The following is a 17,043-nucleotide window of genomic DNA, read 5'->3' as shown; positions in this document are numbered from 1 at the left end:
CTTTGTCAACACATTTCAAAGATCCAGAAAATTCAGTGACACAGCTTAAGCCATATTTGCCTCAGTGGTTTCACGGATAAAAGAAAACAAACAGACAAAGCAACTGTGTTAACCTGGAAAGTAAATAAAATAAACTAAATACTCAAAGCCCCTGAGCAATAGGGTAGATTATGGGTAATCTTTAGTTTACAGAAAAAGAAAGGTGAGAGAGTAAGTTCTTGATAGATTTGGAACAAATTAAGATCATCTTTGAAAAGTTATGTGCTTTTCAAAGACACTGAAAATCCTCCATGGAACAGTATGCTCAGAGCTACTGCCAACAAGAAAAGGGATATGTGGGGGGAGTGGGGGAAGGTAGACCTTGTTCTCCAGCACAATTGCAAATTGCCTGTGTGTGAGAACACAGAGAGGGATGATAGGGAGATAGGGTAATTTTTCTAAAAATAGGTGACATAAAATATTGCCATATTACATATAGTGTGTGAGGTTCCTTTGGTATTTGGACTTTGAGAGACAGTGAAATACATTGAGTCCACTAAGAAAAGCCTCACCCCAGTTCATCCACTATGAACTCTTACTAGAAAGAGTTGAACCATGTATTAAAACAAAAGGGGAAAAAAATCAAAAATCCAAAAACAAAATAAAAACACTGCAATCTGTCTGGAATTGCTATCTGTTCATAGCTGAAAGCAAATCCTGTAAACAATTTAAGACTATTTGAAAAAAAAAAAAATCTAATAAAAATTGACCAGAATGTCAGGAATGAGTATGTCTCACGTTTTGCCCAAAATTTCCCTGGCTGTCATAACTTCTGAAAATAACAATATCTAATGCTATATTAGATGTTTCTAGCTCATACTTTGTGTCGAGGAGTGGGTCACCCAGCATATTAAAAGCGTGCTGGAAGCAGTTTCTTCCAATCGTGGTTTACTGTAACTTTAGAATCTCAGCGGTTACGTTTAAGGAATCTTTAATGCCCTTTCAAGTCCATCCAAAGAACAAGTGAAGCTGCTGTTCAGAATTTTGTGCCCAGTGTTTATGTTCCATCGAATCTGTGCCACCCAGGCAGCAGACAAGACATGTCTGAGGGGGCTGGAGTGGGGGGATACACAATGATGTCACACACAGGAAATATGGGGGGGGGTACTTGGCACTTCACAAGGCTGGCTCCTCTTCCATAGGCTCACCAGCAGTTCTGTAAAAATAAACAGGCAATCAGAATATGGCATAAGAGTACACAATGACATTGTAGATTTTCATGCATAATCAAAGCTGATTTTTCAGCTCTCTCTGATGTTTATTTGTGTTATTCAGTTATCCATAAATAGAGTTTCTTTCCTAGGAAGTATAAACAAATGTCAAGTGGAAAAACATTCTAGATTCAAACAATCATTGGAAATGTTCCTGTTTATATTAAAACATGTCAGAATATTTTATAACTCTAGATTCCAAAATGTACATGCTTTGTGTCTAGTACAGTTCAATAATTTATTTTTTAAAATTACGATATTTTATTTTAGGAGAAATTGCAGTGATTTCCTACGGAACCAGTTTGATAATGAGAGCAAAGGACTCAGCTAGCTTCTAGAGGAGACTCACCAGGGCTCTGGGTTTACTTCTGTTCTTTCATAACCGGATTGGCTGCTTGCCGGAGGCACTTCAAATCAAATTCTGAATTTGATTAGCAAATCACTGCTACAGACCCAACGTTTTTACAAAAAATGCACTATGGTAGTGTGTAAATAGTTTTTATTCGGCATCCCATGTGGGGTGTTGTGCTTAGGCAAAACCAAAACTAATTGCTTGAAAATTTATACTTGAGATTTGACCTTAATTTAGTAACACTTTGAGGGTGTTTTAAGGCAAACTTTTCGAATGACTTTTAATTTAGTCTAAAGAACAAATTGTAGCAGGAATCTAAATACATGAAGTAGTGGGATTATCATGGGAAGATTACTAGGATTTGAGTTGCTGGGAGAATTGAGTTTGAGTCTGAGCTCTGTGAAGCTACGATTTCAAGTGTAAACTCTGAGAAAAAAAAGATGTTCCTCACAGAATTAACGAAAGTTAAAAAGAATAAAGGAAGTAGAGTTGATTTTTAAACAACAAACATTATCAGACATCAGTTAATACTTTGGATTTGTCCCTTTATCATCTGGCATATGCATAAAATTGCGTTGAATGGCAAACAGATACAGAGTTATGCCAGTGCAACCAGGAACATAATATGTGGGTGATGGTTTTCTCCAGGAGGTAGAATTATAGGTAGGTGGTTTTCATTTTCTTTTTCATATTGCTTTTCTACTTGTCAGTATTCGATAATAAATTACTTTCACATTAGAAAAATTGTTATTTTTAAACTCAGCTGTTTATGAAGACAAATGAACTATTTAGCCATATTATTTTATAGATTTATAAGAAAAAACAGCTAAAATTTCAATGCATCTATAAGTAAAGTGGCCATTTTAGCTTAGTATTTTTATAACAAATTTAAAATATTGAAGGAAAGATTTTATCCATGGAATGGTACTAAAAATTTTTAACACATTCTTTGGAAAATAAAGAATGTGAAGCATTAGGTATTTTTTGTTGAATGTTACCAAAAAGAGAAAATTCTAAGAGTCCATGGAATACTAAAAAAGTCATTTCTTAAGTTATAGCCTGTCCAAGAGTGTTCAGGATAAGAAGGTTGTAAGAGAGTGTTTACAGTTGGTATATAAGATGAAAGCTATCTGCTTCATATTTAATAAAAATCTTTTCTATCTAAAAATGATCAGCCTTCCATGAAGAAAAAATTTAAGGAAAACATCTAAGTTTCTAAACTAATTTATATGTAAATATGCAAACTTATTTATATCTAAGAATATGTGGATAATACTGTTATAGAATACTCAAACTGGGTATTCAAATGGAGACTGAATGTTCCTATTTCTAACCCAAAGCCCCAGCACAATGATCTTTTCCCCCAAATCCAGGACTCAGTGTGGTTGTGGGAAATGCCACAGGGGTCACAGGTGTAAGAAATACACATCTCGCTTTGGTGGAGGATCTGTGTATTCTCCACTTGGCCAACCTAGGTTTTCAGGATTTGAGCAGGGAGTCTGCACTGCAGCCTGCTCACTGGCAAAAAGTGAGCCTCTTCTGTTGTAACATGGGGACTTGCAAGCATAATATAAAGGTTTTTATCAGATGCTTCTCCCTTTCCTCTCTTTAAAATCATTTCATACAAAACTTTATGTTGAAAATAGTCCATTTACTGCTGTCCACTTTCTGCTGAATCATATACACATGCATATAAACTGATCAGTTCTCTGTGTCTTGCAGCATAGAAGTTTTGGTAGCATAGCAAGTTGGAAAATACCCTGGATTTCAAGGTAGATGTCCTGTGTTCAGTTCCTAGTTCTGCCACTTTCTAAAATTTTACTTTGAGCAAGTCAATGTTTCCATATTCTCAATGTTCTCTTTAAAATGAAAATAATAATCCCTGACCTGCACTCAATCTGTGACAATCAAATGAGTTCATGTAAGAGAACATAATTTATAAAATTTAAAGTATTGTTGAACAATTACAAAATAATAGTATTATTTATATCTGCCGTTGGGATGATTTGCAGAATCTTTCTTCTTATATCCATATCTCTCAGTGGAGGTGGTGTTATCTTTACTTAATCTCTGTCTCTAGGTTACTAATTTATATGCCTGTATATTTTTTAAATGACTTTTTCAAGAAATCATCTTCACAGAGCACTTAGAAAGCGAGCAGGTGAGAAATGACACTAATGGTTGATTCTGGTGAAAGAGGGAGAGTCACCCATGGATACATGCCTAGTTTACCTTGATTAACAAAAACACAGTCTCACAAAAGGATGGGAGAAGAGGTGGAGACAGTAAGTTCAGAGCTAACTGCAAAATAAACCCACCAAAAATAAATTTTTGTACAGTAGCTTAGCTAATTGAAAGACATAAAATTTTATTACAGCAAGCCAACTTCACAGTGAACATTGAAGTTTGTCAGTGAAAGGCAAAGATTTCCTAAATTAAGGGATCAGTTCAGTACAGCAATCATAGTTAAGATAATTTACAAAAATAAAAAGCAGAAAGAAAAGAATTTCACTTGTGATAAGACATAGCATAAAATTAAATTTTTGTATTTTCCCTTAAAATTGGTATTTCATTTCCTATGATTTTTAAAATAATACTTGTTAATTTATATTAATATCATTATTTAGTAAGACATATGTTCTCTTGTTTTATTGATTTGATTTGATCCTTATACATTACTTTCATTCCTCTTCCTCCTCAAAGACAAGCAATCTAACATCTATTGCACACATTATTTTGTTTGTAGGGTGTTCTTTAAAGCTATATATTATTGTATTGTGGATATACTTTTATTTTAGGTAAACTTTATTATTATATACATATGTATAATTTGTTTCTTAATTTTCTCACTCAGTACTGTATTTATTAGATCTATACATGTAGTTATGTTTATCTAGTCTGTAGCTGGCAACTACTATGTGGCATACCCGCACTACACATCCTCCACATTTTAACTATTTATTCTCCCAGTAATGGGCACCAAACTTGACTCTAATTCTTTACCCATCATAAATAAAGTGTACTAAACTTCCTAGTACATATACTCTAATAATGACTCTGGATGAGAATGTCTTGGGTGTACATTCCCAGGAGCAGGATTACTAGGTCATATGCTTTGTGTGTGCTAAATGGTGCTAAATCGCAATCTAGCATGGCTGCCATAGTTTACCTTCCCACAGCTGTGAAGGCTACAAAGCTCCACTTCTCCACCAGTTTACTGATTTTTTCATTGATTCTAGAAATAGTTATTGAGTGTCTACTGTGTGCCCTGGTTCTGTTCTAGGCACTAGGAACACAGTAATGAACAAAATAGACAAAAATCCTTTGCTCTCATGGAGCTCACATCCTACATTGACCTTATACTTTAACTGAATGTTTACCATCTAATATATGTCAAACTATTGTTGTTTGCATTTACATTTCTTTCACAACTATTGAATCTGGGCATCTTTAAAGACTGGTCTTTCAGCAAACCACAAAACTCAAAGTAAAAGATAGAGAATCAAATGACTCTCATTAATATGTGTGGTAAGTCTACTTATCCCATTGACTTCTTTACTTTGCTCTTTCCAATACTGATAAACTCGTTTTGTACCGTATTGTTTTGTTCTTATGAGTTTTATGAATTATATTTTATATTCTTTTTCTCATTTTTACCTGAGCTTTTCTTTTTTGTCTTCTCCCCCAACAAATATATCATTTTCTATATATAGTAGACATTCCATTAATAATTTTTGAAATGTTTATATACATATATTGGGATGATTTCAATGTTTTTTAGAAGTAATCTAAATTAAGAACAAAATAAGAATTTGTAACAAAAGAATAAAAATTCCAGAAATATTATCAGCTTAAATTTCTTGTATGACATCTCCACACCTGAATGTATGATTGGAAATATATTCCCTTATATCATAAGACTGTGCAGGAATAAAAGGCAAAACAAATGCAAGTGCATGCATGTGCACGCATGCAACCACAGACATACACACACACACAAAACCCTATCGTAACAATTCAAATGGCTGCAAGTTTTTATGGGGAATTCTCATAGATTTTCTATTAGTACCCACTACCCAGTTCTAGCTTGCCTTACTGCTTCCTTTCCTCCATCTTTTACCTCTTAATTCTATAATATATGATCACCTTATACCCATTTCTTCCTTTTTACTCTCTTAGCTAATGGCAACATCACCCAGACTACTACTTTTCACTTTTCTCTCCTTTTTAATTGACATTGCACGAATTGCCAACTCTACATTACTCATCAGCAATTTATCTGCAATATATTTCCTTCCTCTACATTTCTTCTACTATTCTTATTTGGCTTCCTTACTGCGATTACCATAAGAATTTCTTGGCTGTCTCTTTAGTAGTATGTTGGCCCCTTCACTATGCCACTCTTTCAAAAATATAGAAATATCTTGTTTCTCTCTTGCCTTGATACCTTGTTACTAAAAACAATATATATCCCAAATTCCTATGGTAATATTTAAATTCCCTCCCAGTCTTGCCCCCTCCATTCCTCTCTACCCAGACTGCCTACTCACCTCTGTGGCCCCCAGCTGCCCTGAGACCCCTGTTCTTTCCCAAAAGCTGCACTCATATACTCACAAAACTGTCTCTGAGCTTTGCTCATCTATTACTAACAAGATAGTTTTTGAGTACCTAATATTGTCAGGTACTATACTGGTGTTGGAAAGGTAATCATAAGCCAAAGTGTCACAGCTTCTATTCATAAGGAGCTTATAGGAGGAAACATAAATGAATAAACTAAGCACACAAATATATACAACGCTTGATTAAGTTATGTGGAATAATGTTGAAGTGTAGAGCAGACATAAGAAAGTATAACAGGGGGAGCTGATCTAATTTGGGGGTTGGTGGTCGGTGAACATTTACTAAGAAGAAAAAGTGATATTTCAACTGAGATCTAAAGTAAAGGTGGAACAGAATGAGGAGACCGGTATAGGGTTGATGGGAAGAGGAAGAGGACAAGATAAGTGATCCAAACAGAGTGGAGGGCTGTGCCAAAGCAGCCTCGATGTGAACATGAGTATGGTGTTTCAGAGAAAAACTGAAACCGCAGATGAGATATAATTCCACACCCACTAGAAAGGCTAAAATTATAAAGTCCGATTATGTCAAGTGTAGGTGAGGATATGGAGCAATTGAAACTGTCCTGCATTGCTAGTACAAATAAAAAATGGCATAGCCATTTTGGAAAACAGTTTGGAAGATTCTTATGAAGTAAAACATATGGCTTCCCTACAACCCAGCAATTTCATTCCTAGTTATATACATATATATATATAAGAAAACAGAGTGCTTGTGTTTGGAGAAAAAGAAAAGAAAAGAAAACTTGCACAAAATTTTTTAGAAATTTAGGCTACTCAAAAAATTAAGAATAAAATTATCATATGATCCAGAAATTCCACTTCTGAGTATTTATCCAAAAATACTGAAAACAGGATCTTGAAGAGATATTTGCAGACTCATGTAATTGCAGCATTATTCACAGCAGCCAAGAGGTGGAAGCAAACTATCCATGGATGAACAGATAAAGAAAGTGTGGCATCTACATAAAATGAAATATTATTCAGCCTTTAAAAAGATGGAAATCTCATCAGATGCTATAACACAGATGACCCCTGACATTATGCTAAGTAAAATAATCCAGTCACAAAAATACAAATACTGCATGATTCCACTTATATGAGGTATCTAAAGTAGTCAAATTCTTAGAAATAGAAAGTAGAATGGTGATTGCTAAGGGCTGGAGGTGGAAAGAGGGAAAAGGAGGGAATTGTTCAATGGCAATAGATTCAGTTTTGCAAGATCAAGGTCTAGAAATCTGTTGCATGACAATACTCATATAGATGCTACTGTACTGTACACTTAAAAATTAAGATGGTAAATTTTATGTTACATGTTTACTATAATAATAAAAAAAGTTATAGCAACTTTATTCATAATAGCCCCAGATTATAAACAAGCCAAATGCCCATCCACAGGTGTGTGGATAAACAAATAAGAGTGTGTTAATACACTGGAATAATGCACAAAAGTAAAAATGAACAAACTACTGATTATCAATGACATGGATAGATCTTAAAAACATTATGCTTAGTGGAATAAAAGAAGCTAGATCTGGAAGCCAGTACATCCTGCATGTTTCCATTTAAATGAAACTCAAGAACAGGCAACATTAATCTATGGTGTTAAATGTAAAAAGGCAGTTACCTCTGGAGGGAGTGGCATTGACTGGGGAGAGGTCCAAGTAAACTTTCTGGAGTGATGAAAGTGTTCTTGATCTTGCTCTGGATGGTGTTTATAAGAGTATGGTATAGGTAAAAATCTTAGCAATTGTGCATATTAAGTTTTAAAGAAATTAACCAAGGTCATTGTTGTTGGAACCCAGATCAAAAAACAAAGCAGAAATGTTAGAGATAAGGCACAAAATACAGGGGATAGTCCAATCATGAAGAGCTTGTGGATCCTGTTAACAATGATGTTCTTTATGCTAATGGAAGTGGAAAAGCACTGAAGCTTTCAAGAAGAGGCACGACAGAATTTGCTTTCCAGTTGTTTTGTTTTGGTTTTAAGAGCTTCCTGAATGTGGTGTAGAAAAATGGATCAGAAAGGGGGTAAAAGTGGATATGGGAACTAGTTGGGAAAGTACTGTAAGAGATTGGATGAGAGATGAAGGTAATTTGGACTGAGCGTTTGCCGTAGTGAAAAAAATAGATGCAGTGCTCAAGTTATTGTCTCTATCATAGATATCTTTCTTCTTAGTCACTGGGTAAAATCCTACATATTCTTCCACCCTGGCTCAGTTGTCTCTGGTTCTGTTCCCCAGTCCTTGGTCTATTTTAGGACTTCTTTCATTCTATAGGATGGTATCTCAATCTTATCAAATGACTTGTCATTTATTATAGTTGATTGCTCATGTTTAATCCTGTTATAGGAAGAATAATACCCCCCAAAGGTTTCCATATCCTAATCCTTGGAACCTGTGACTTTGTTACTTTGCATGGCAAAACTAACTTCATAGATGTGATTAATGTGGTGGACCTTGAGGTGAGGAAATTATTCTAAATTATCCTGTGAATCCAGTCTAATCATATGATCCCTTCCAAGCAGAAAACCTTTCTCAGCTGCAGTCAGAGAGAGATGTGATGACTGTAGAAAGGTCAGAGAAATGTGAAGTTGCTGGCTTTAAGATGAAGGAAGGGGGTCATGAGCCACGGATACAGGCAGCCGTTAGAAGCTGGAAAAGGCAAAAAAAACATTCTCCCCTAGGACCACCAGAAAGGAATGCAGCCTTGCCAACACCTTGCTTTTAGCTGAGTGAGAACCATCAAGGCTTCTGACTTCAGAAATTCTGTATCATTTTAAGCCATTAAATTTGTAGTGATTTCTTACTGCAGCAATAGAAAACTACTACAATCCCCAAGTATGAGACCATTTTATGAACCGCAGGCAGCTTTGTGACCCTGGCTCCCAGAAGTTTGTCTGGACCATAGAAATAATCTGAAAGTGTTTAAAGAGTGAAAGAACTTGATGTTCTCAAATAGTCTTCCTCCTCATTCTATGGGCTGGAGCATAATCCTACAATCTATCAACATCTCTTCCATACTTTGCCCTTAATTACAACTCCCCTCTCCATTCAAATAGACATTTTGTGCCCCCTACCCCGCCTTTACTATGTTTCCTCAGCCAGTCCATCCCTATGATGTGAGAGTACTATAGATTCTGGTTAGTCAATGTATTCTTAAAATGGGCATTATCAATTAGTACTATAAAAAAAAACCATAAAATACACATCTTGAAAATCTTATAAAAATATACCAACACATTTCCTCAGAAGATGTAGTACATAGAGAGACACAAGGAGAGCTCAGGCCCATTAGAAAATGTTGTTACCATTTTAACAATGTTCCATCTACTAGTGGATTCATTCATTTATTCAATAAATATTTGGTTATTACCAACAATGTATTGAACATTGTGAAAGTTCTTGAGTTTGGTTAGCTAACCACAGATTAGTAAACTGAATCAGTCTATTGCTTAGTGGTTATTTGTCAATTTCTTGTTTTCAATGACTGTGTTATTGATTTAACCTATGAACAGTTAAAGATACAGAGGTAAAGGTAGAAAGGCCCAGGTACAGTCTCTATATTCTTATAATGTAGATCACTGGATCATGAACATACCAAGGGAAGGAAAAAAAAAAAAAAGTAGAACAAATTGAGGAAGAAGAAAAATGATAGAAAAAAATAATGAAAACCAATCTTCACTGAGTACTGACGTGTTGTCTCATTTCATTCTTACAGTCCTATGAAATTTTCCTCTCATATTAAAGACAAGGAAAATAGACTCCAAAGAGATTAAGTAACTTGCCCTTGAGCACACAATTACTAAGCATGGAGAACCTCAGCAAGCTGCCCCTGGAGTCCAGCTCTACTCTTCCTTGTCATGGTACAAAGACAGGAGTGGAGAATGAACGAAGACGAGGAGGAGACGTGAAGCTAAACTTATCGTGCAGCTCATTTTACTTATGGTTCGAATCAGTTTTGTTTTTTCAAATTAAACACTTTTATAAAGAATACAGAATTGAACTCTAAAATACATAGTTGGGTACTGCATTTAATTCCAGGCGTCCTGAGTGACGCTTCACTCAGCACCACATAATTAGGCACTGGAAACAGAGATAAGATGATGGCCCCAAGAGGAGGAGGAAAGAGAAGATAAGAGGGGACAGATTATTCTTCCTTTTAGCAGGGGCTTCCTAATCTCAGCCCACTTTTCAACTAAGGCTTTGTTAACAGTGGACTAAAGTTAAAATTAAATTTATATTGGAATGTTTGCCAGAGAGAAACAAATGAAGAAAATAATGCTATCATAGAGAAAAACCCAAAAACCTGCACAATTTGTGCGATGCATAGTTTATAGAAGCCTTGGAGACACAATCCCAGTGGATGGAATATTTGAACAAAGTCATGTTTTTCAATATGTTAGACGTGAATGTGTGTTTAATAGCGTTCTATATTTCCATATAAATTTCAGATTCAGGAAGATGGAATTATCAATGTCCTTGGAGCTATTGATAGCCATTCAAAGCTAAGGCAGATGATACTTGAGATTTTTCCAGCTTATTATTATACTTTTATACTCATGAACAAGATAGTTACTCAACAAACAAAACAGCCAGACTCAGAATCATATGTTTTCTCATGCTTCTGTATCACATAATGACTTGAAGCCATCTCTTTCATGAGAAAAGTTGCCAAACTTTAAAAATTAAATGATTAAATAAGCAACCACAGCAGATTGTATTAAGAAAATCTAACATGATTTATATTATAATAGGTCAAACTGACATTTGAAAATCTAACTTTCAGTTTTCGTTTTGAGTTAAAAAAAAAAAAAGAAAGAAAGAAAGAAAGAAAAAAAAGACACGGTCAGGAAATCTGGAATGTAGATGTGTTCCTAAAAACTTGAGTTGATTTTCCTGAAGTTTTGATTGCCAGAAAGAACTTTTTCCTGATTTTCAGCAGAACTTGAACTGGTATCCAAGAATGAACCTGAGTACTGCACTGAACTTTCCAAAGTAGAAGCATTTTGAAAAACATATCCAACAAATGCAAACTACACATCTTTTAAAGGTACACTTTCCTAGCAAACAAGGAAAAAACCTAATATCACAGTTATCACTTTTAAACAATATGCTATATGTGACCAGGCCTATCTATTTAATTTTTGAATATGTAATTGGGACTCACTCAGGGCTTTGGATTTTTTTCTGTTTTTTTTTTTTTTTGGTTGTCCTATCAGTCATTTCTTTCCTGCTCAAGTCCTTTGCCACCTGAAAATTATATATCTGCCAACTATCCCCCAAATGAATCCCCACATATCAGCCTTTTCCTAGTAATTTATTCTTCAAGGTTCATCAGTGTAGTTATAAAAATGAAATGGCTGTTTGTACTGTGCTGTCATCCCACCCATCCAAGAAAAATGAACAAAAAATACTTAAAATGGTTCTTAGCCAGGAGCATTTTATCCCTTATTCACTAGTGGTAAATGAGTCAGATATGAGTTGGCCAGGAAAAGAGCTGCTTTACCCAAAATCTTAGTATGAAATGAGTCATCTCACTCCAAACACCAATATATCCTCCAAAATAACTGGCAAGAATTTCCTATAAAAAGAATCTTGCCTTCGCTCTTTTCCATCCATTTAGCTCTCTGATTTTTCTAATTTTTCAATTTCCTGTGTACTTATAATATTGCATTCATAACAAAGACCCAGGAACAGTTCTGCCTCTTTCTCATTTTGAAAGTCATCTTTCTTATATTAAGTAGGGGGACAACTCTGATAGCATTCCCCTGGAAAATGTAAGTGTTCTGTGGCTTTCAAGGGTTTTCTCTCTTTCTCTCTCTCTTGTTCCCTCTCTCTCTCTCTCTCTGATGAAATTCATGCATGGTTCAATTGAAATGCAAGAGCCAGTTCAAGAAGAATTTTTCTTTTACTGTGCTGAAAAAGGGAATTCAAAGCCATAAAAAACATTTGAAGCAAAACCATTTTTCTTCCCACAAGAAAAATCAATCACAATAGATATAATCTGTCTAAAAGTGATAAATGAACATGAAATCAGATTACGAACTTAAACTTTTCTTTCCTGCTCATCAGAACACTTGCATTCACATTCTCTCTCTGCCATCAGATGGAGCTTAAAAATCATCGTGGACTGAATCTGCTCTTAAATACCTGTAGACTATCAGGAATCAAGCACACTATTTACCTGAGGATAAACAAGTGCGCCTATAGAACTGATTTCTGCCAATATGCTGATATTTTTATATTACTTGGGGCTCATAACATCCCTTATTGTTGTTAACTATTCTAAGCTCTGCCATTTACTGGGCAAAAAATACTTGCATTTCATTTTGCTCAGGTTGGAATTTAGCTTCGTTTTCCCATATTAAATTAATTCTAAAGAATAGCTATGTTCCTTTTATATCCACCACTAACAGATGTTAGTTTCCTCAGTTTTATGGCCCTCAGATGACAGGCAACTAACTGTTTTTGGCCTCGGGAATAATTGCAACACCTTTGGATTATGAACTTGGTTCAGTTCTTAGCAGGGAACGGCAGGGGGTTAGTTCTTATTATCAAAGATGTAAAATAAGTTTTCCCTTATGCTCCAGATATCCATATAAAGATGCCTTCCAATACAGTAATGCACAACTATTTTTTCCTACTGGTAATCTGCTCTTTAAGTGGTTATAGTAAAAGAAAATAATTGCATAGAAATGAAATCTCTTATTCAGTTTATCTCCTGCTCTTGGCCAAAACAAGATGTTAAATCCATTAAACTCTGAGTATCCAGTAAAAACAAGAAAGCTAGAGCTGTTCAACTTTGTGCATTCTTGGGAAAATTGCCAACCTATGCACTAGTAGCAGGATCTGTATAATTAATGGTGATGTTATTGACGGAGGGAGTCCGATTTCCTTCTCAGAAGCAATTTAAGAGAGCAAGTTGGCAGAGCTTTAGCAAAGCCTCACCTGATTCATTTTTAAATTGAGGAAATATGACCTTGAACTCAGCCATAGAAAGCACCAATGTTAAAGTACATTTGTGGTGGCTTTGGTCACAGTAGCCTTTAAAGAAATCCTGAATGTAGCATTGTCCATAGAATAGAGTGATGAACACAAAAATGCACAAACCGGGACACATTCCTTAAAAAAGAACAAGCAAACCCAATCTGAGGTTAGCCTAACCTAATCAATTCCACCTTATCATAACATCGAAGAAAATCAGACTCAAGTCCACACAGTCCTCTACACACAGTCTTGTCTCCTTTGCTGGCAAATTCCATGTTTCTCTAGCCATTGGACTTCAAGGACATTTGCATAATGAACTGATATCCATTTTGGCAATCCAACTGACTAGCCTTACCTCCAGCTTCTATTCTCCTCTTTTCCCTTTGTTATATCAGTAATTTCAAAATGATGAGAGAAAAAAAAGAACATCTGGAAAAATATAGATAGCTAGGGAAAGAAGTCAAGCTCCTGAGCAGCTCTTTCCATAATGATCTGCACTAAATTATGCAACAAGGAGTGATTTTTCTCACCATCTATCTCATTCCCATTTTTCTGTGAACTGCAACCACATGCTTGAGTTCTGCATTTCTCATGAAGAATGAAACAATGGAATTCTCGACAACTAGAAGCATGTGCTGTAGCATCTGTGGCTCTGAAGAAAACAAGTGGTGGAAGTGGAGGAGGTAGGTGAAGGATAGCCAGGGAGGAAGGTTCCCGAAACCCAGTGATGAGCCTCGATGTTACTGACCCAAAAGTTTCCTTCACATTGGATTCTTACCTGCTGTCTTCCTGAGCAATGGGCTGTTCCACATCCACCGTCAGGGAGGCCAAGGCAGAAACAGTCTCTGTCTCCTCTTGCAACTGAGTGCCAGCCAGAGCACAGCCCCTTGGCACAGCCACAATCCTTATCGACTTCCAGTACTTGCCTAGAAAAAACATCCATCATACTTTATAGGAACTTCAGTTAGAGCATTAGTAATCAAAATACTTGTATAGTTACAACTCAGAGCAGTTGTTAAGTTAAAGTTCCCCATGTTATACACAGTTGTAATTCAGTTTCTTAACAGTTATGATTAAGTCTTTTTCTCGATCTAAGAATGCCAACTTGTGAAGTGCTCATATTCCCGAGCCTGAATGTCCTCCTTACTCAGAAGGTAGTAAAGTAAGGAATAATCCATGGTCTAATGAACTCACTAGCAGACTGACAGCTGTCTCTGCAACTAAGTAAGCAAACTCTGGGCATCATGCCCCTTGGGAAAGCCTCGAGAGACTGGGAGGTTAAAGTCTCATAGAGGAAATGAATGAAATAACAATGTTAAAAATTGTTACTTCAACCATTAACTTTTTAAAAATGAATTTAGCTATTAAAGTAAAAAGAAAATCCCAGAAATGCCAGCATGAATCAAATGGCAACTTTGCCAGAACAATCAGTTTTGTTAGTCCTGGATGTTCTTTCTTTCTCATCCTCGGGGTGTGTACTAGAACAATAATTGATTTAAAACTTTAATATATGCACTGGCTGATGTTGGAACCCATCCATATGTCATACTGATGTTTCTTTTTCTGAAGCAAGGAAGGAGAATGAGAGGAAAATAGAAGGTCATTTCATGAGAACATGCCAATGAGATAAATACAAAAGAGCAGAGTCAATGGCTTTCTTGCAGCCCCTAAGCTATTTTTTAGGAAGTGTTGAGTAGACCCTAATTGAAGCTGGAGAATGTCTCTAGGTGCTGACATGACTCACCAGGTTAGAACTATTTCTGCAGCCTGACCAATTAGGTGGGAACTTGGAATGCAAACTTTGCTTGCTTCCAAAAAAAAAAAGTCCTACTCTAGTGAAAAAGGCAGATGAATGAATACTGGATTCTGAAGTAAGATAACTGGGTTCTGGACCCAAATCTGCCACTGGTCCTCCCTGTCCTGCTAGCGAGGCTTACTGGGATTTTATTTCCTCAGATCTCTTCCAGCACTAACATTTCATGATTGGCCTTTCTTTATCTTACTACTTCACAAAGGAATGGATGCCATATTAGGGGAGAAGACTCAGTCTCCCCACCCATTCCCACTGCCAACAAGACCTGTTGTAGTTGTCCACTACTACTTTACTTTCTGTGGTCATCTATTCTGACCAAAGTCTGAGAATTGTAAAGCTTCTAATTTGATCAAAACAATAAAAATCTTGTCAGTGAATCTACAAACTAACATTTTTTGAAAGCTAAGGCTGTGCCAGATGTTGAGGGCACAAAGATGCTTTCCTGACACCAAGAATTTCATGGTTTAGTTGAGATAGCCCTAAGTCAACAATGACAATTTTGTGTCTAAGAGGCCCATGTGATTCTTGAGAGAGAATAAGTAGAACATACACTTACGGTGATGAGAAAGTAAGGAAAGACTTGTCAGGAAAAGAAAAAAAAAAAAAAACATTTGACCAAGTATATTAAAGAGTAGCAAAAGTTAGTCAAGCTAAAATAGCAGGAGGTAGTGATGGTGTGATATCCCTGGAAGAGGAAACAGCACATATAAATGTATAGAGACTGGAGTGTCTTTGGTTTATTGAGGGATACAGTGAACTGCTAGGTACAACTGGAACATAGGAAGAGTCTGGAGTGTGACAGAATTAACACACAATCTTGAATAATATGCTAATGTTACTGAACTTCAACCTGTGGATGATGAAGGGTCATTTTAAGCAAAAGAGGTATAGAATCAGGTTTACATTTTTTAAAGATCCCTCTGGAGACTTCATAGATGATGGATTGGATGGTGTTGAGAGTGATGACAGAAAGGCCAATTTCACATCTTGGCAAAAGTCCAGGTAAACTAAAAGGAAGTGACAATAGAAATGAGGAGATAACTAGAGGGGTTTAGGAGGTAGGCAATGGAGATGTATCTTGGCTTATTCTTCAGTGTCCCCCACATCTCTCAACATTGAAAGCTGTCCCTCAGTTGACAGTACCATTCCAAGTCCCTAATTTTCCTAGATCACAATGTCATTATAATCTTACCCAACTTGGAAATGCTATATTCCATCTACAAGTACATACAGTTGTAATGAGTTTCACAAAATATTATCATTAGACATTATTTTAGCACATGATATTCATGCTAGTTGTGGATACTGGATGACATCCTTTCCTCGTTCTCTAGCATGACAGATATGGGGACTCTGACAAACACACTACAGGTGGCGGGTGGTTTATGGGTCAAATTGCAATCATAAAGACTATAGGAAAGAGAAATTATTGAGCATTATTGAGCACCTACTATGTGCCAAGGACTGTGCTAGGCTTTTTTACATTTATAATTTGTAATTTCATTTAATCCTCCAGACAACTATGTAGGTAATGCTAAGTAATTTTTTTTGAAGGTCACATGGCTAGTAAGCAGAGGAGCTGAAATCCTTTTCCAGGACTACCTGATTCCAAAATGTTGCTTCCTCTGTACTCTGCTGTCCTATATTTACTCCTCCTCCACCCTCCTCCTACTACACATGGAGCTGGTCTGGTCTCCAGCTCCTTACCTCAGGTCCCTGGGTGGGCCCCAAGGCATTGGCGGTGTGAGTGGTTGTGGGTGAGGGTCTGGTCCCCAGATCCATGCCTTATGTCCCCTGGTGGGCCCCAAGGCACTGGTGGTGTGCCTGGGCCAGAAGTAACATTTTGTCCTTTGCTTACTTCTAATTCAGGCGAACTTCCTGTAGGAACCAGTACTTGAGCTGTATGGTTGAGCTAAACTGCTGCTTTGCTGCTATTTTCCCTAGGGAAGGCTTTTTGCGCAGCTCAGGGTTTAATGGCTGACCTTATAGGTACTTCCAGCTCTCCAGAGACTCAGTGCACCTG

The 17,043-nt window shown here is 36.4% G+C and overlaps 1 protein-coding gene across 19 annotated transcripts in view; it reads right to left on the bottom strand.

The window, feature by feature from the left end:
- Positions 1-702: 702 nt before the first annotated feature.
- Positions 703-17,043, bottom strand: part of HDAC9 (histone deacetylase 9) — an 899,944-nt gene continuing 883,603 nt past the window's right edge. For 16 of the 19 annotated variants that reach the window (XM_063101430.1, XM_063101421.1, XM_063101428.1 and 13 more), the window contains 2 exons: positions 13,986-14,133; positions 703-1,195 (listed from right to left, as the gene is read on the bottom strand). In XM_063101430.1, coding sequence (XP_062957500.1) covers positions 1,156-1,195; positions 13,986-14,133 — 188 coding nt within the window. In that variant the 3' untranslated portion in view covers positions 703-1,155. Of the gene's footprint in view, positions 1,196-13,981; positions 14,134-17,043 lie in introns of those variants that run through there. The other 3 variants (XM_063101424.1, XM_063101426.1, XM_063101427.1) reach the window with 1 other exon arrangement.

The sequence above is a fragment of the Cynocephalus volans genome, chromosome 6, assembly GCF_027409185.1.
Source record: "Cynocephalus volans isolate mCynVol1 chromosome 6, mCynVol1.pri, whole genome shotgun sequence".
NCBI classification, from domain to species: domain Eukaryota; kingdom Metazoa; phylum Chordata; class Mammalia; order Dermoptera; family Cynocephalidae; genus Cynocephalus; species Cynocephalus volans.
Note: the sequence above shows the minus strand (reverse complement) of the source record. Positions and strands in the feature narration are given on the sequence as shown.